Source organism: Hemibagrus wyckioides, linkage group LG06 (assembly GCF_019097595.1).
Source record: "Hemibagrus wyckioides isolate EC202008001 linkage group LG06, SWU_Hwy_1.0, whole genome shotgun sequence".
Taxonomy (NCBI): Eukaryota; Metazoa; Chordata; class Actinopteri; order Siluriformes; family Bagridae; genus Hemibagrus; species Hemibagrus wyckioides.
Window position 1 is genome coordinate 36,464,964 of NC_080715.1, and position 19,865 is coordinate 36,484,828.

The window sequence follows — 19,865 nt, forward strand, 5'->3', positions numbered from 1 at the left end:
TATATATATATATATATATATATATATATATATATATATATATATATATATATATATATATATATACACGTGTATATATATATATATATATATATTAATAATAAATATATTAAATAAATATAAATATTCTTTTTCTTATTATTTATTTATTATTTATGTCACTGCAGCCTAGTATGACGCTCTGGTCTTTCTATAGCTTTCTCCCATGTAATTCTCCCATGCGTGTCTTTATTTCATAAATATAATACACTTGTAACACACACAAATGTATAATGTGTTGTGTTATAACAGTCACATTGTGGAATGAATTTATTTAGCCACATTGTGCTTTAGCTCCTTAATAGATGTGTTATACCTACGCTAACGCTAACCTGCTAATATGACTGCCTATTACTTATTCCTTATTTATTAGTAGTCACACAAATACGTATACATATGTATATGGATCCCTCTTGTGTTTATTTCAACTTAAAACTCTGACAAATATTTTCTATATTAAATAAAAATGCCTTTTGGTCTAATTGTGAAAAACTAACAGCATGTGCTAAAGTGTGTGTATTTTGTAGCACCTCTGTTAGATGAGCACAAGCTCTAATAAGGGTCTACAATCAACATTTTACAGAGAAGAAAATCAGTTTATTCCAGGATAAATTTATCAGAAAGCAAGTCCCATGTCCACCTAAGTCTGTAGATCAATAACCACGGTCACATTTATAGAGTAATAACTCTAGCTTTCCTTGATAATGCTAGCTCTAGTTAGCATGCTAATTCTAATACTAAGACGAATAAAAAGATTTTATAATGTCACCTGCACACCATAACACAACACAAAGACTCTACTGACATTCTACAGACTGCACTTTTACTGTAAATACACCATGTAACACATCTGTACAGGGGCGATTCTAGGATTTTCATTTAAGGGGGGCTCAGCCCCCAATGAGGGTATAATAGTAAAAAATAAATAAATAAATAAATAAAGCCCCCCTAAAAATGGCCTAGCGACGCCCATGCATCTGTACATCTGGCACATCAGTTTTTACATTGCACTCTTTGCACATTTGTTATTGTTATTGTTACTACCTCAACCCCTGTGTTTTTCATCTGCTGCTATATTTATATTTATGTTTATTTCTATTTTGCACTACCTCAACTGCTGCTATATTGTATTTTTGCACAATACATGTTGTCAGGCCCCAAAGTTTATCATCTCATTTTATTTCATTTCATTTACATTTCATTGCACGTTCTTTTTCTCTTTTTTTCCGGCGCCAAGTGTCCTGTGTTTTTGTGTTGTCTTTTTTGTATTTATTATTTTTTGCACTGTCTTGTCATTACACTTTACACTTTATGTGGCACATTTTACACTTTATGTGGCTTGGACGAACTTTCGGTCCTAGCTTTGTGTTGTTCTTGTGTTTGATCTTTATGTTGTATGTTTATATAGCACCAGGTCCTGGAGAAACGTTGTCTCATTTCACTATGTACTGCGTCAGCTATATGTGGTTGAAATGACAACTTGAATGTAACATATACTGTACACTATATTGCCAAAAATTCAGGGGTTGGACTCGGCCTCTTAGTTCCAGTGAAAGGAACTCTTAATGCTTCAGCATACCAAGACATTTTGGACAATTCCTGCTCCCAACTTTGGGGGAACAGTTTGGGGATGACCCCTTCCTGTTCCAACATGACTGCACACCAGTGTACAAAGCAAGGTCCATAAAGACATGGATGAGTGAGTTTGGTCTGGAGTCCTGACCTCAACCTGATAGAACACCTTTGGGATGAATTAGAGCGGAGACTGCGAACCAGGCCTTCACATCCCGTCCTTCTAGAGGAATGGTCAAAAATTCCCATAAACACACTCCTAAACCTAGCTATATAGCTGCAAAGGGTGGGCCAACTCCGTATTACATCCATGTGCATGTAAAGACAGACGTCTCAGTTTTGACCTGGAATTAAACCTGTTCCAGTATCACAGTGCACAAGAAACTGTGAACACGTGATGCATCAAAGTTGGGGTGGAAGAACTCAAGTAGCCTGCACAGATCACTCACTGAATACTTTTAGGATGGATCACTAACTGCACCCCAGGCATCAGTGCCTGACCTCAGCAAGGCTGAATGAGCACAAATCTCCACAACCCTGTTCCAAAATTTAGGCAGGTGTTGAACAAGCATAAACGATTGCTGTGTCCACAAACATTTGTTCATGTAGTGTATCTGAATTCACCCTTAGGTTTCGATTCTGTTTGACAAATCTTGAGTATTGTATATAGGGTATATTCCTCAGGCACAGTGAAAACTTTAGAAGAAAACAATCACCTTGTTCAACACGTGGGAAGCCGACTATAAGGAAGCAGACAGCACCATCTAGTGTTGCCTTACTGAACATCTCTAACCTTTATTGTTGGATGAATGAAACTCGTTCTATTCTAGCACTAAAAACATTGTTTATTATTTTAACATCACTGTTGAAGCCATTTATGCTTTAACGTACGCTACGGGCGTGCTGGCTGGTGGAACGAATGCGCAGCGTTTACAGATTCCGACCGGAGTTTTATAAAAGTTGAACCGCGTCGCTTAAAAACATTGTCATATGGTGAGACAGTCGGTTATAATTATACAAACTATCCTGTAAAGCACGCTCTCTGCGGTATGACTATAACTGGGATATATTTTTGGAGAAGCACGATGAGGATCAGGACACCGGGGGTGTTTTGGAGAGGACAGAGCACGTACACACAGGGTCAGAGTCCTGAGCCGCGTATTCGTGAATACTTCTACTATCTTGATCATCAAGGACAGGTATACAGACTGTAATATGGCGCATGTAGTCTTGTTCATGGAACAAATAAAATACTTACAACTTTAATCTTCTATCACTAGCTCTTTCTAGATGATACCAAGGTGAAGAACTTTGTCACTTGTTTTAAAGGTATGTGAGCCTACATACAAATCATTTTTTAAAATTATTATTGTTTAATCTTTCTTACTAATACAAACAATGTGGGGGGGGGACATGTAGAACTTAGAAAGTACAAAATGGTATATACACTATATTGCCAAAAGTTTTGGAACATTTGCCTTCACATGAATGTAATATGGCATCGGCCCGCCTTTTGCAGCTATAACAGCTTCACCTCTTCTGGGAAGGCTTTCCACAAGGTTTAGGAGTGTGTTTTTTTGGGAATTTCTGACCATTCCTCTAGAAGTGTATTTATGAGGTTAGGCACTGATGTTGGACGAGAAGGCCTGGCTCGCAGTCTCCGCTCCGGTCTATCAGGACTCTGTGCAGGCCAGTCAAGTTCCTCCCCACCAAACTCACTCATCCATGTCTTTATGGATCTTGCTTTGTGCGCTGGTGTGCAGTCATGTTGGAACAGGAAGGGGTCATCCCCAAACTGTTCCCACAAAGTTGAGCATGAAATTGTCAAAAATGTCTTGGTATGCCGAAGCATTAAGAGTTCCTTTCACTGGAACTAAGGGGCTGAGCCCAACCACTGAAAAACGACATCTGAGTTCAATGATTTAGAAGGGGTGTCCCAAAACTTTTGGCATTATAGTGTATGTATATATAAACATTTGCTTGAATCTTCTCATCTTTGTTTAACATTTTCTTATTCGATTATTTTTACATTGCCACATTTTCTCATATTAAGATATCAGTAAGATGATTCTTTGCCTTGATGATGTCTTTACACACATTTAGCCAGCTTCAGTATTGAGACATTGCACATGATTGTTCAACAGTCTTGAAGAAGTCAATTTGTTAATTTAGTGATTGGTGCAAACAGATCCAAGTTATTTTGACTGGGTTCAGGTGCAGTGAAAGTAAACGCCATTGTAAGTCGAGTCAGGAGTCAAGAAGCTTTTATTGCCATTCCAACCATGTATAGCTGACGCAGTACACAGTGAAATAAAACAATGTTTCTGCAGGACCCTGGTCCTACATAAAATAACATAGAGCTACTTAAAGTGACACACAGCTAAGGACATAAAGTAAGTTGTCCTAGTCATATAAAGTGCATTGTGTGCAACCTAGTGCAAACAAAAAGACAATACTTCTGAGGTTTCTATTAAACCAGTAGATATATATGTATCAATGAAATCTCTAACTTATCTCTCCTCTGTTACTCCCTCCAGATCAGCAATTTCTGGTTTTCTTTTTCAAGCATTTGAAAGTCAATCGAAGTGGTCGCTACCAGCAGCACTTCCCCTACATTTCATTGTGTGGACGTGAGAGGAACTTCCTACGTTGTGACGATCAGCCAGTTGTATTCACTCATTTGTTGTCTGAGATGGGGCATCTGTCGTATTGTGGAGGCGGGACTAAACTGACCTTTCCTTTCCAACCTCATTCCTTGTTCATGCATCCAGACAGTGGCAGAGTGTACCATCCTGCTCCTGAGCCTGTAGGTGGTGTTGGATTGGTACGTTCTGCATTGGCCATTGAGTTCAGCCCTCACTTTCAGTACTCTTCAGGTCAAGACAGTTCTGCCCAACCTACTCATTTCCAGTGGGATGGGCAGAGGTATACACTGACTAATGAGCTTTTAAGGCGTTTTGCAGTGAATTGAAAAGACATATTTAGATTAGAATACTTATTGTAAAATATGTTTAAGTTGTAAATAAGCTGTAAATAAAACAGTAAATAGTAAAGTGTATATATATATATATATATATATATATATATATGCATATATGGATCATAAATTATTCAATACCGTCATTAATTTAATGTACAGTGTAAGAATCCCTTAACATATCTCAGCTGCCTGGCAGTAATTGTGTGTATAACTAAATACAAAATATTTATTACAAATTATGCTTAAAAATCCATATAAAATGTAATATATATATTCCATCAAAGTCATTTCTGGTAGCTCCAAACACACACCTTTCCAACCCTGTCTCAGAATTGCCCCCCCTCCCCAGGTTTCTTGACCATGGTGGATCTAATTGGCAGTTAGCGAGAACGTTCCTGAAAGGAAGTAGCTTTCAGTCTCACACAGACTCAAGGATATCTGAGTGTTTGACACGTCCCTGGCGATCATCTGGTGGTCTAATTCTTTTTAATGGATGGAAGTTGCACAACACCCGATAAACTCTGACATGCAGCTGGACCTCATCCTTTATCCAAGATCTCCTTAGCGTCTGTATTTCTGTGTGCTGTAGCTTGACCGCCCCATGGACTCTTATAGAGATTTTTTAAGTATCTTCTCCAGGGATATTGTTGCTAAACTAATTAGAAATGAAGTATGACTTAATGGTGAAGAAATGTTAGAACTGTCCAGAATGCTGTACCTCACAGTAAAGATGACTAACAGGACAGATGAAGTGTGAATAAAATTTCTATTTAAAATACTTCTGATTTATTATAATTATGACTGTTTATTATAATACAACCACATCCTGAATAACTACAGGCATTTCCTTCAAAGCTATTCATCACAAAGGTTAAAAAGGTGTAGAACAACATTAGTAATTGTCCCTTTTTATTTAAATTTAACATGTGGGTATTTATTTGTCTTTTATGTTTAAAAAATAGATATATTAGTATTCTTTTCTTCACGTATCCCAGCTAAGGAAGTTGGGTTCAAAACGTGGGGACAGCTATGATACAGTGCCCCTGCTCCAGGGTAAAAGGCCTTACTCAGTTGCCCAAAAGTGAAGCTTCAACCCTGTTCCCCCAATCAACAGCCCAAAAGCATTAACCACTTGAGCCACCACTGCCCCTAAATATACAATATAAGTGAGGGTGGGATCTAAATACCCAAACATAGAAAACAGTGCTCCTCAAACTAGTCCTTGTAGTCCAATCCTTTTTAATGTAATGTAATGCAACGATTAATAATGTGTTCATAATGTGTTAATAATTCATTAATAAGGTTGCTTACAAGGGGTTGCGACATCTCGTTTTGCAAATCATGGAAAAAAGATAAGAAAAGAGATGAGAGTATGCAGAAGTCAATCAGTGAGGTAAGAAAAAAAAAGAGAACCAACTCTACCATCAGGTAAAAGATATTATTTTGTGCAAGTGTCAGTCAAAAGACCCAATACTCACTTCTGAAAACGTTTTGCAGAAAATAATTGTCAAATGTAAAAAGTAATAAATATATTGAGATGTATTTGGATTAGAATAGCTTGGAGTGCCAGGCATCAGCTATTGAAGATAATGTGGATTGATTAGGTCTACAATATACACTATATTGCCAAAAGTATTCGCTCACCCATCCAAATAATCAGAATCAGGTGTTCCAATCACTTCCATGGCCACAGGTGTATAAAATCAAGCAACTAGGCATGCAGACTGTTTTTACAAACATTTGTGAAAGAATGGGTCGCTCTCAGGAGCTCAGTGAATTCCAGCGTGGAACTGTGATAGGATGCCACCTGTGCAACAAATCCAGTCGTGAAATTTCCTCGCTCCTAAATATTCCACAGTCAACTGTCAGCTGTATTATAAGAACGTGGAAGTGTTTGGGAACGACAGCAACTCAGCCACAAAGTGGTAGGCCACGTAAACTGACGGAGCGGGGTCAGCGGATGCTGAGGCGCATAGTGCGAAGAGGTCGCCAACTTTCTGCAGAGTCAATCGCTACAGACCTCCAAACCTCATGTGGCCTTCAGATTAGCTCAAGAACAGTGCGCAGAGAGCTTCATGGAATGGGTTTCCATGGCCGAGCAGCTGCATCCAAGCCATACATCACCAAGTGCAATGCAAAGCGTCGGATGCAGTGGTGTAAAGCACGCCGCCACTGGACTCTAGAGCAGTGGAGACGCGTTCTCTGGAGTGACGAATCGCGCTTCTCCATCTGGCAATCTGATGGACGAGTCTGGGTTTGGCGGTTGCCAGGAGAACGGTACTTGTCTGACTGCATTGTGCCAAGTGTAAAGTTTGGTGGAGGGGAGATTATGGTGTGGGGTTGTTTTTCAGGAGCTGGGCTTGACCCCTTAGTTCCAGTGAAAGGAACTCTGAATGCTTCAGCATACCAAGACATTTTGGACAATTCCATGCTCCCAACTTTGTGGGAACAGTTTGGAGCTGGCCCCTTCCTCTTCCAACATGACTGTGCACCAGTGCACAAAGCAAGGTCCATGAAGACATGGATGACAGAGTCTGGTGTGGATGAACTTGACTGGCCTGCACAGAGTCCTGACCTCAACCCAATAGAACACCTTTGGGATGAATTAGAGCGGAGACTGAGAGCCAGGCCTTCTCGTCCAACATCAGTGTGTGACCTCACAAATGCGCTTCTGGAAGAATGGTCAAAAATTCCCATAAACACACTCCTAAACCTTGTGGACAGCCTTCCCAGAAGAGTTGAAGCTGTTATAGCTGCAAAGGGTGGACCGACGTCATATTGAACCCTATGGATTAGGAATGGGATGTCACTTAAGTTCATATGCGAGTCAAGGCAGGTGAGCGTATACTTTTGGCAATATAGTGTATTATAGGTACATAGTATGTGGGTCTGCATCTCAAACTTTGTTCAAAAAAGTTCATATGATCCAATCACATGTAATATGTGCATGTTGTGGGGCTCTTTGATCTACATCCATCCCGTTTAAAATTATTGTTGGCATGCTGGATGTCCAAAAAGTACTGCTGGGACCACAAAAAGAAGCCCAATCCTTGAGATGGTGTAATATACAGTATATTGTCAAAAGTTTTGGGACACCCCTCTGAATCATTGAATACAGATGTTGTTTTTCAGGGGTTGGACTCGGCCGCTTAGTTCCAGTGAAAGGAACTCTTAATGCTTCGGCATACATTCAAGACATTTTGGACAATTTCATGCTCCCAACTTTGTGGGAACAGTTTGAGGATGACCCCTTCCTGTTCCAACATGACTGCGCACCAGTGCACAAAGCAAGGTCCATAAAGACATGGATGAGTGAGTTTGGTGTGGAGGAACTTTACTGGCCTGCACAGAGTCCTGACCTCAACACGATAGAACACCTTTGGGATGAATTAGAGCAGAGACTGTGACCCAGGTCTTCTCGTCCAACATTAGTGCCTGACCTCACAAATGCGCTTCTAGAGGAATGGTCATAAATTCCCATAAACACACTCCTAAACCTTGTGGAAAGCCTTCCCAGAAGAGTTGAAGTTGTTATAGCTGCAAAGGGCGGGACAACTCCATATTAAATTCATGTGCATGTAAAGGCAGACGTCCCAAAACTTTTGGCAATATAGTGTATCACCTATTTCCGCTTGGTTATTCCCTATGCCTTTAGTGGACAAACATTTACAAGAAGCAAATCATTATTTAAAAAACAATGTAGTAATGTTAAACAGTAGAAGCTGGTAATTAGTGATTGCTTTGTTTCTTGTTTCTCCTGTGAGACATCCGGTCTCATTTTATATCTGAGGTATATTATATGTCTGCAAAAATGTTAATAATAAAGAAAAGAACTATAAACTGAATTGAATACACTTTTGTGTATTTCCTTCTCCAACCACTTGATCATACTGTAATGTTAACTGAATTAGAAAGGCAAACTTAAGCAACTATAAGAAAAATAAGGATGCCAGCTGTTCTTGGTACAGAGATCTCAAAGGTCTTCATTGCAGTATCACAGTCTCAAAGCACACAGAAGATCCTTGAGATCAGTGAAGTTAAACTGAACCCCTAATATCCAAAGCCTAAACCTGAAATACTGTTTGAATCATGACTTCCCAGCGGTTAGGTGTGAAGGTGATGGTCCGAGTCATGCAATTTCTTTTAAAGCATAATCAAATCAGTTTATTAAACTCGATCATTATTTAGCTGACATCTCTGCAGAAAACTATACATGATACGACGTGTAGTGAAATGCCTTATCAACTGTCCATGTCATGAAAACAGAACCAATAAACAAGAATAAAAGGAGGGGGGGGGGGTGGACGTTTTAACACTTCACGCCATTTTCAGTTATTTAATTGACACGAGTCGAACACGGTCGACTCACTTCTGAAAGCCACACGACAAAAACATATACTTTAATAATTCACGCAGTTTTCAGTTCTTTAACAAATGTTTGCGTAAATGAACACTTATAGTTGGGCATATTTATTAAATCTCACACAGAAAACTATTCCTTTCCGACAAGAGTCGGAAAGGGTCGATTCATTTCCTAAGTGCCGTATAACCGAACCGTTATTGATGTATGAACGATTCACGCTGCCTTCATTTCCCTAACAAATGTGTGCATGAAAGAAAACTTATTCTGTTGCGTATTTATTAAAACGCACGAAGAAAACAATTTAGTTAAGAGTCGAAAAGGTTCGACTCCCTTGTGAGTGACACGTCTCTCTCTCTCTCTCTCTCTCTCTCTCTCTCTTTTCGTGACGTAAACGAACTTTTAATTCTGATACGCAATGGTAACTATAGAGATCTATGTATAAGAATACTGTTTTAGAGCAAAGCACTAGACATTATCGTTCACATCAACAAGGAAAGCAAGGTAAGCAACTCTTAATTCAACTTAATTCAACATTTTCTACAATTTCTTAGTCTTTACTTGTCATAGTCTTTCAGCGATTGAAAAAGATATAGCCGAAAAATATAGGCGCTTTGTCGATCTTTCTAGAGACGCCTACAGGAGCTGTTAGCCGATTGGTTAGCTTACATTTAGACATTTCCTATTCTGATTAAAGAGAGATATAACTTTATTATTACTATTATTATTATTATTATTATTATTATTATTATTATTATTAATGTTTCCAGGTTTCAGTTAGCATTTTATGAGAATAGCTACCGTAAAGCTGAACCTATGATACATGATAGCAGTATGTGTACATTTTTGGTTGCATTTCTCGTGTTATTAGGCTGATGGTTGCTTGTTTTATTCTCTGGACAAGAGTGCCATGGTCCCACTGGTCATTTTCATGAGACATGTTTTGGACACGGGTTAGGTTATGATAACCTGCACATGCTAAAACAAAAATAGTGCCCACAAAGCAAAGACTCATGGCTTTGCCACTAAACGATTTTCTCTTAGACCTGGACACAATCGAGAAAATACTTCGCTACTAATGCTAGAAATAAAGCCACAACCACCTGCCTCTGTCCTTAAGTGTGTGCTGTACAAGTCTACCCAAGGTCTGATGAGCTGACAGACAGCTAACGTTTCCATTTTCTCATTTCAGACTGCATTACAATGGCTGAAAAGTTCACATTGGAACCTCACCACATTTTTGGACTGAAAAAGAAAGTCAATAACAACTTGCACTTCATGAATGACCAAACCGTCATTTTCCCCAGTGGAAAATTCTGTGTGCGATACAATCTCTTTCGCCAACAGTACAAATTCTTTCCAGGTAAGCCTTCTTAAAGCTTCACATCTGGTATAGCCACTTTAAAAACCTAAGCATTCAACCAAAAATAGATACTACACAGAGGACTGTACTGTAATGCTTATAATAATCATAGGTTCTTATCTTTGTTTCCGAATATGCTTCCTGCCTTATTTAGCCTATATAAACCAGGTCCTTTAGATATTAAATGGTAAATACACACCAGCTGTATTTCTAACACTCAAATGTGTCCCCACAGTTGCGAAGACAAGCGAAGGCATCCAGGCACTGGCGATGAGCCCCAACAAGCACTACCTGGCTGCGTCTGAGCGCGGGAAACAGGGCACTATCACCATCTATAATCTTCGGTTGAAAGGTTGCCCCAAGAAACGGGTTCTGACGGGTGGTAAGATCAACGTGCAGGAGTTTGTCTGCATGGCTTTTTCTTCTGATTCCAAATACCTGCTAGGCCAGTCTGGAGGACCAGATTGGACCCTCTTCTACTGGGACTGGGAGAAGAATAAGGTCATTGCCCGGGAGGACATCACAAGGATTGGCTTTGTCAATCAGGTAAAAATCCTAAACGTCTAGTAGCTGTAGGTTAAGGAATGCAGACTTTGTAAGACTAAAAACATTTCTCAAATGAGTCAAAAATGTTGATTTTGAGTGTATAATAAAATGGCTCCTTTTTGTGGCATTGGGTACAATAACAGTTTCATAGCTGAAAGTGTACATACTGAGTGTTCTTGTTTCTCAATCCTAGGTCAGCTTTAACCCCAAAGACAGCACACAGGTCTGTGTGAATGGAAAAGGAGTCATCAAGACCTTTACGCTGGAGCACGGCATCCTGAAACAGACCAGAGTGTTTAACATGAAAACAGATAGCATCCTGTGCCACACATGGATGTCTGAGGACTGCATTGTCGCAGGAACAGAAACTGGAAATTTGCTTCTGCTGATGGTGAAGTCCGGATCCATACACGAGCTGGGGAGGCCGTATGAGAGGTAACAATAAATAAAAAGAGAAATAGAGAACCTTCAACACTAATTGGCTTTTTCTGATGATCTGTTATAATATTGCAATGCTTGTATTAGCCTACAGTATTTACAGTAAAGTACAATATAATTTTAAGAGATTTTTTTTAATCCTCTGTGTCCCACATATATCTCTCTCCACAGGCAAATGGAGTATACAGGCTCTGATGCAACGGTCTTAGCTCCTTACACACTGCCGCGTATTACTGCCATCACGCAGTACTCTAGAGGCTTCATCTGTTCAGGTAGACCTGGCCAAGTTTGCCTCTATGAAGAAACGACGGAGAAGAATGACTACAGGAAGACCATGGAAATAAGCGTGAGTATGTTCATAGCTAATATTCAGTAGAGGTTTTTATGGACAAGTTAAGGATCTTAACTTTTTCTCTGATCTGCAGATTCCTCAGGACCCGTGCCTTCTGCCAAGTCAGGCTGAGATAACCTCTTTATGCATGAATCCATTAGAGGATATCCTGGCCATTACCACAGACCAAGGCCAAATCTACCACGCCAATCTCAAATTAGCTGAGAGTAACAAGGTAACAGAGCAACAGGAGGTTTAATAAGTACACAGTCAAAACAAGCCATGCTATACTAGTAGAAAATTGACATCCTAAAACTGATTTCTGACATTCACTTCACCATTACTTCATTTTCCGGACTGTACAGGCTAACTTCAAGTTCCTGTTTCACTCTCTTCATGCTGAGAGCATCACTCATCTGTCAGTCTGCTTATCCAAACTGCTTGTTGCCACCTGCTCAAAGGACAACTCTGTGCGTGTCTGGAACTATGAGACCAGGTAAGAGCTTATAATGTTTTTTTATTCACGCATTCTCATTCAATGTCGCTTAACAGAAGACAAAAATAATCATCATAGCTAGCATATAATGTAACAGTACTTGTAAAGACGTATTGATGCTGCCACTGAGAACTGTAGCAAATATATATAATATAACTGGTACGCTATTCCAAAACCATCATATCATTATCATGTTTTGGTACAAAAATATCCGCAGTGCTAATTTCCCATAGCAGTTTTCTGACCGTATTGACGGGTCATGATTTTTTTTCCTCTGCAGGTCTCTGGAGCTGTACAAAGAGTTTCCTGAAGATCTGTACTGCATGGCATTGCACCCTAATGGCCACTCCATCCTGGTTGGATTCTGTGATAGGCTCTGCCTCATGAACATATTAGTGGACAAATTCCAGACTGTGCAGGAATTTCCCACAGGCCCCTATGAACAGGTAAGTCCTCACTGATGTAGGCTTACTGTTATATGGTGAAGAGCTGTTTTGAGATACAGAACATGACGGGTTTGATAATTAAGCTAGTAAAACTTTCAAATCCTGAAATAATCCTTTAGAGCAATTTACAACATGTACATTATTGAAATTCTGAGACATTTAGAAAGTGGGTTTAAGTCAACAATCAAGAATAATAAAAAACAATACATTTCTTAAAAATCTAAACATAAATACAATAGATTTACTTGAAGGTTACTTAAAATAAAATAATAGAGTGCTTGATTTATTATTTGTATTATTTTTTAAATTGTGCATTAATGTAGAATTAGTAAGTAAAATAAAGTGTGTGTGTCCACAGTGTGTGTTCAACCACGATGGCAACCTGTTCGCCGCCATCACCGGCAAAGTGATTCACGTTTACAATGTGAGAACACAGAAAAAAGTGGAGCTTACGGGTCACCGTAAGAAGGTCAGTCATCACCGAATCCAGTCGTCCGAAAGAAATCTTCATGCCATATTTTTGTATAATGTAGAACAAATCTCCTTGGTTCATATCGATACCCTGTTCGAACCCTTCAGGTGCTGTCGTTGAATTGGAGCAAAGATGACAGCCGCCTGGTGTCCTGTGGGATGGACGGCACCATATACATGTGGAACATTCAGACTGGCATGTGCGAGTCTAAAAGCATACAGAAATCATGCATCTACACTGATGTGGCGTTTTCATCCGACAGTGAGAACGTCCTCGCTGTAGGCAGTGATTTCAAACTGAAGGAGTTCCACGATAAACAGGTAAATCTAAAAAAAGTGATCATACCATGGTTTTTTTAACTATTAAAGCCACATATTGTGTAAAAAAGCACATGAAGCCTGTATTGTATTGTATTGTATTGTTTGTCTGTACTAGAATTTTACCAGGCTACTTAACTACCATGGTATAGCTAACCAGGATAATAGAAATGTCTGTGTATTTAAGTGTGTGCTCTTTTCTTGATTTTAGCACTGTTATCCTGATATACATCAGGATAGACATGATATATTGTTCCCCATGATTGACAGAATAACAAATTTATTTGATTTATATTTCTTATTCTATTCATTTAGATCACAATGGAACTGGACTCAGATGGTGTTGAGTACAGAGCCGTCTGCGTGACTCATTCTGGCAAAGCGGTCTTCGTTGGAACCGCTGCTGGTAACGTGAGGGTCATGCAGTACCCGTTACAAGAAGGGGGAACATGGACAGAGTACCAGGCCCATTCAAGTCCCATCACCAAAGTACGTGGATGTTCTATCGAGTACTTCTGTTCTGTTTAGTCTGTTATTTCCTTTCATTTGTGTGCTTCCTCCTGACAGCTAATAATGGTTAAAGCTGGTGTTAATGAACTTTTTCACCCTCTCTAATTTAACTTTATTTCTTTCATCGTGTATGCAGATGGTCATCACGCCTGGTGATCGTTATCTGGTGACGGCCTCAGAGGATGGCTCCCTCCTCATCTGGACAGTCACTGACAATCTGGGACGCCTGCTATGTGTAAAAGAAATGAAGTACACCGATGAGGTCCTCTGTTCCAAGTCCTATCTGGAGCAAAAGGTAAATATGAACAGTTACTGATCTGTTATCTTGATGAAAGTTATGGAGCTGTTGTTTTCATGTCCATGACTTGCACGTATGTTTCTGACATATTTCTGTGTTCAAACACTAGGAAAAGAGTTTACAAGAGGCTAACACCCAGGTGTTAAGGCTGGAGTTTGAGCAGGGGCAAGTGCAGAATCGGAAGGACAGGATCTACATGCAGAAGCTCAGTGAACTCGAGCGGAAATACCTCAAGCAGATTGAGGATCTGAAAGCCCAAAATGAGGTCAGAATTTGAGCTCTTCAACTGATCATTTAGCTGTGAAGCCCCATAAGTGAGACTAGAACAGTAGAACTGAATTTCATGAGGATTTCTTTTTGTCAGTTTGTCTTTAATATTAATGTATCCTTGAATAAAAGGTATCAGATGAGTACAAATAAATATTACGTATTGATAAATGATTCAATAAAAACTGTACATTTTCTCATTGTAGACGCTGATTGTCGAGAACGAGAAGCAGAAGGCCTTGATAGAGAAAATGACGAAAGATCATGCCAAAGAGCTGGAGGATGAAAGTAAATACGCTCACCATTGTGCATATGCTTACCCTTTAAGACAGATTTTGGGTTTTAAGATTTGGTTTATCTAGCACACCATGAGCATGGGTTTTGTTGAATTTTTAAGACTACTCCTTACACTACAGTGGTTAATGTACTACAATAGTACACAGTTGTAAAAGTATGTCTAATTTTGTCACTCAGAACAAGCCCACAATCAAAAGCTGCTTGAGGAATATGAAAAGCACTGTCAGATGGATCATAGACTAATTCAGGATCTGAAGGCGGATTGTAAAAAGAAACTTCACCAGCAGGAGGAAAGCTATCATTGTGCCATGAAGGAGATGAAAAAGTCCCATCAGGATGAACTGCTGGAGGTAAGGAAGTCATACTGATCTTGCTCTGCTCCAGACTATGCTCTTGGTCATTATTGTTACTGTATTTATTCAGTGTAATATGTGTTGTTTTTTCATTCATTGTTTGTTTACTCACAGTGCACTAGATAGGGTGCCTACACTAAGAGAAGCTAAACCCCAGAAATCAATAATATTTAAGATATAATAGACATTATTGTTCCCCCCAAAAACTTAAGATTAGACTCTGATATAATCTTTGTATTCATGGGGTATTTTTTTTAAATTTATTTCTTCATTAAAGCCACCATATGGGGAACAGCGATGCTTTGGGATCAGTACAATTGGAGTGTGCATCATTTTCTCCATCTTTCACTTTACAGCAACAGGCCAAGTTCGTGGAGACTCAAAAACAGATACGGGCGTCTGTGATCAAAAAACTCGACGTGAAGGAGATGACCGAAGAATTCAAAACTGAAATGGAACTGGCCGAGGAGCAGGTGAATGGTTTGAGATATGTTCGTATTAGATACGCAGCAATATGAAAATAATATGGTACAATAATCTTTTATATTTTATATGTATGTTATTTATTCCCAGCAAGTTTCAAAGAATATGTGTACATACCTGACATATTTTAAAATACATGTTAACAGCCCTGTTGTCAATCATGGTGTGATACATGCTCTCAGTGTAATTAATATAACTTAATTTCCCTTTGGGATGAATAAAGTACCTACCTACCTACCTACATACCTACCCAACCCTACCTACCTACCTAATATGTACAAATATGTCTTCCTATAAGGTAAGTGAATTTGAGAACATGAAAAAGAACTTGCTGGATCGAGATGCGGACATCTGTAAGCTAAAGGAGGACCTGAAGCGCATGAAGCAGGAAGTAAAAAAGGTCAAGCAACTGAGGAAGGAGAATGAGACACAAAATGAGATTATCGATGTACAGGTGAGACTCATGCTAAGGCTACAAGGTGTTTTTGGTAAACATTAAGTTATTTGCTTCCTTCATTGTTGATGCAAGAACATGTCATCGATGGACCTTATGCAGTAAATAACACGGGGGTCTGTTTTGTTTCTGCAGAAAAAACAAATCTTAGCACTGCTTGCAAAGCTCGAGAAGTTCAATAAAGGAGACTACATCGACTATGAAACGCTGCAACACCGGTTCAATCAGGTAAGGCATGAACGAGATCATTTAAAGAAACTCGGTCACCCGAAGGAAATCAAGCAAATGCAGCAGAAGATTGAAGAGAACAAAACAGTCATCAAAGAGGTGAGAAATTATATTAGATATATTATTATTATTATGATTATTATTATTATTATTATTGACTAGCTAATCCGAGGACATTTTTTATTTTAGCTCAAGATTGAGTTGGAGAGGAGCAACACAAAGAACAAGGAGCTCATTGAGGACCTGAAGAAGAGGCTGACATTAAAGGATGAAGAGTTGCGCAGGGTTGGTTTCATCTGAATATGCTTTGTTTAAGATTAATAAGAGTTTTGTGACAAATAGTAATAAAATAATTATTGTAAAAAAGATCAGTTTTAAAAAATAATACAAATTTAACGTACAGGACTTGCAAACTAAGTATTCCAAGTTATATAAGGAAGAGTTCAGATTTCATTGTGCTATTTCAGTGCCAGGACTCAGCATGTAGTTATCACTTATATTTCTGGTGATATGGATAAGTATAACAGTTGAACCACCAGTGCCATTTTGTGTAATATCTTTGTTTTCTTCAGGCCTTACACACGAACACTCTGGTGGAAAGGATGAAGGCTGACATCCAAAGGGGCTCCAACTTCCTCGATCAGCCGAAGATGCTGAAAGATCACTTTATGAGACTCAAGAAATGCTACATCCTTAAAGCAGAAAATCTCCCCCAATCGTCGATGTAAGGAACAAAAGCAAATATTAAAAATGCATTATACTTTATTTGTGCAGGCTTAAAACCTTTTAAAATGCTTTATTTTTATTTTAGCCACAGTACCCCTAGAACAATCACTAAAAGAGTCCGTAGGCATTGTCCAGCAACAGCACACAGAATTCTAGTCCCTAAGACGATCATGGATAGAGGAGAAGGCTCAGCTAAATGTCCGAAATCACCGGGCATTACACTTCCACCCATTAAGAAGATATAAAACATCAGATCATCACCATGGACATTAAATAAAAAAAATAAAAATGACATGAAATGTAGGTGTTTGCCTCAGACTTTATTTATTAATTAAACAAGCAAAAAGCTCAGAAAAAGCTCAGCTGCATGTCAGAGTTCACCGGGCACTACACTTCCATCTATTAAAAAAGATGTAAAACATTCCTCTTTCATACTCTTCATTTTCTACACTGCACAGATTGTTGATATATGAAGGGTTTAACTGTTCTTCTTTTTTGTTTGGTTATTGTTTGTTTTAAACTTTGCAAACTCATAATAATACAAATAAAATATCAGGTGATCACCAGGGACATAAAATAAAAAAAAAGAAAAAAAACTGACAAGTTAATACATAAATAAAAATGACAGCCAATAAGTCTTGTGTAGGTGTTATCCTCAGACCTTTTATTTCCCAATATGAACAACATCCATGAAGTGTGGTTTCTACAGAGACCAGTTCCCACAGTGTATCCTCCCATTCACCCCCCCCCCACACACACAACCCAACATAGAGTAAACAAATAAATACATTGAAATTAAAAAGAAAAAAACTAAAAAGACACTGTAAAGTACATAAATATATAATAAATAAACAAAAATAAGTGATGAATGAATGTCAGAGGAGTTTGGCCCTTAGGATTCAACAGGATCTCATCTCTCTTTTTTATAATACTTTCTCAGTCAGAGCAAGAAAAGGACCATTTTATATATCGATCATAATGTCCTAATGCTCTGAATATAACATGTTCATAACTAGTAATACTTGGCATAAGTTCTTTACATTCATCATACGACGATTGCGTGTCTGACACCTTTCTTAGAGTCAGGGCTTCTCAGAAATGTGCGCTTTTGAGTGAAACATATCAAACATTTAACCTTCTGCAAACGTGACCCTAATGTCTGAGTTCTTTTACCCAGATAGAGGAATTCACTAGGAGGACCGTGATATTCTGGAGGTACTGTGTGCCATCCTAACATTGTGGCCTGCTGTATAGCCGTGGAGCTGGATATCAGCTAGGTTTTGTCAAAACAAAGGATGTTAGATTATCTATCATGTATTTCTTCGTTGTCGGTATGGGCGTGAATGTAAACGGTACAGAAAATGTTCTAAGTGAACATGTGCCGATCCTCTGACTTTGGATATCTGAGCTCCATCCTCAAGGGTCTCCTAACTTTCTTTCTCAGTCAGTAGACATGCCAGAGTGATGATGATGATGATAGCCAGTGTGTCCCACACTACTTTTGAGTGATGCTGCAATGGGTCCTTGAGTGGTGTCACTAGCTGGGTAAACCCTTCGCCCTGCTTGACGTGTGTTGGTGCTTGGAGTGCAGGCACGCCTGTTCGCACTCCTCCCACCTCACCGAGGCTCAGTGATACCCTGCTTGTGTCACCTTACTCAATGCCTTCACTGGGCTGATCTTCTTCTTCTCCAGCGCCTGGTACTCTTCTACAGCGGCAAACATGAGTGACTTTCTTTACACGTAAGTCTCTCGGATGGACAGGTCCAGTCATTTTATTACAACTGCAGTTTCACTTCCCCTTTGGAGCAGGTATCTGTTTGTCATGGAGGCAATTTGCTTCATATGGGCGTCTCAAAGACGACGTTTTCTTCCTTGAACATGATTTTAATGCCATCCTGATACAGAGCTGATTGTAGATTTGGCTTGCAACAAGACCCACTATGGTTTCTGCCTTGAAAAGAGTTTCAAGTGTCTCTTACAGCATAGGTTTAAAATGATTTTACAGAGTTTAGTAACAGGACTGCAGTGACCTTTCTGAGAATTTCCCACTGTTTATCCAGTTCAGAAATAAGCTGCGTCATGGACAGAGTCATCCAGGTTTCCATCCACATCTTGATTTCCCTCTTGAGAGGAAGCAGCCGCCATGTTTGCTAGTTAGTTAACTCTTTTTAACCGAGACGAAACACTTTTCTGTTCAGGGTTACTCGTTATGTACTATTTTTTTCCCGTTTCACTACCGTTTGTCTTTTTGTTCAATCAAACCCAAAAGATATTTAAGGTGAAATTCACTGCAAAATACTGTTACCGAGTCCGCGTATAATCCCCCCCATTGGTGTCAAGTCACGTTCAACGTGAAGGCGCGTGACACCGTGATCCCAAGAGAGTTGGGATGTAATAAACATGTACATTTCCACAAACACAAGAGAAATTCCAAGTCATCTTCTTAAAGTGTCAAAATCTCCGACTGTAAACCAAACAAATGCACCAATTAATCAACCCCGGTGAAACGCCATTGATGCTGGTGCAGCTTTCAGCCACTAGATGGCTCTCCATGCATGACTGCTGTGTTCGTGGACTAAAGCAATGGGATGAGCAGAAGTTACATTTTCAGCTGTGCAAAGATGCAAGACGATGCTATGATGCAGAAATACTCTACCAGATGTACTGTGATCCCTTGAACAAACTGTACCTGGAGTTTCTTATGCCCATCTTACATGAGATTTCTAGAGTCAACAAATTTGAAAATGGGAATGCATTCAAAATGCCTACAGTCATTTTTCATACACTTATATCAAGAGTAATCACCCAGCACCATTCCTCCTTCTGATTCCAAGCTCCTTGATGTCAATATGAATGACACAGCCAATCATCTGCATGTGTGTGTCTGT

At 39.2% G+C, this 19,865-nt stretch overlaps 2 protein-coding genes across 2 annotated transcripts in view; both read left to right on the forward strand.

Moving 5' to 3' along the window:
* The window catches only part of LOC131355114 (cilia- and flagella-associated protein 57-like), a 47,091-nt gene extending 29,735 nt beyond the window's left edge, over positions 1-17,356 (forward strand). The window contains exons 2-21 of the mRNA XM_058393370.1: positions 10,144-10,314; positions 10,550-10,860; positions 11,054-11,295; positions 11,470-11,644; positions 11,724-11,864; positions 11,995-12,125; positions 12,406-12,571; positions 12,930-13,040; positions 13,151-13,363; positions 13,676-13,849; positions 14,007-14,165; positions 14,278-14,433; positions 14,642-14,723; positions 14,910-15,082; positions 15,442-15,558; positions 15,867-16,022; positions 16,158-16,349; positions 16,440-16,535; positions 16,823-16,974; positions 17,062-17,356. Coding sequence (XP_058249353.1) covers positions 10,144-10,314; positions 10,550-10,860; positions 11,054-11,295; positions 11,470-11,644; positions 11,724-11,864; positions 11,995-12,125; positions 12,406-12,571; positions 12,930-13,040; positions 13,151-13,363; positions 13,676-13,849; positions 14,007-14,165; positions 14,278-14,433; positions 14,642-14,723; positions 14,910-15,082; positions 15,442-15,558; positions 15,867-16,022; positions 16,158-16,349; positions 16,440-16,535; positions 16,823-16,974; positions 17,062-17,221 — 3,278 coding nt within the window. The 3' untranslated portion in view covers positions 17,222-17,356. The remainder of the gene's footprint in view (positions 1-10,143; positions 10,315-10,549; positions 10,861-11,053; positions 11,296-11,469; positions 11,645-11,723; positions 11,865-11,994; positions 12,126-12,405; positions 12,572-12,929; positions 13,041-13,150; positions 13,364-13,675; positions 13,850-14,006; positions 14,166-14,277; positions 14,434-14,641; positions 14,724-14,909; positions 15,083-15,441; positions 15,559-15,866; positions 16,023-16,157; positions 16,350-16,439; positions 16,536-16,822; positions 16,975-17,061) is intronic.
* Positions 2,472-5,363, forward strand: lg06h8orf82 (linkage group 06 C8orf82 homolog). Its single transcript, XM_058393372.1, has 3 exons — positions 2,472-2,810; positions 2,892-2,940; positions 4,149-5,363. The coding sequence occupies exons 1-3, from the start codon at positions 2,661-2,663 to the stop codon at positions 4,580-4,582; spliced, it is 633 nt and encodes a 210-aa protein (XP_058249355.1). The 5' UTR covers positions 2,472-2,660; the 3' UTR covers positions 4,583-5,363.
* Positions 17,357-19,865: the final 2,509 nt, after the last annotated feature.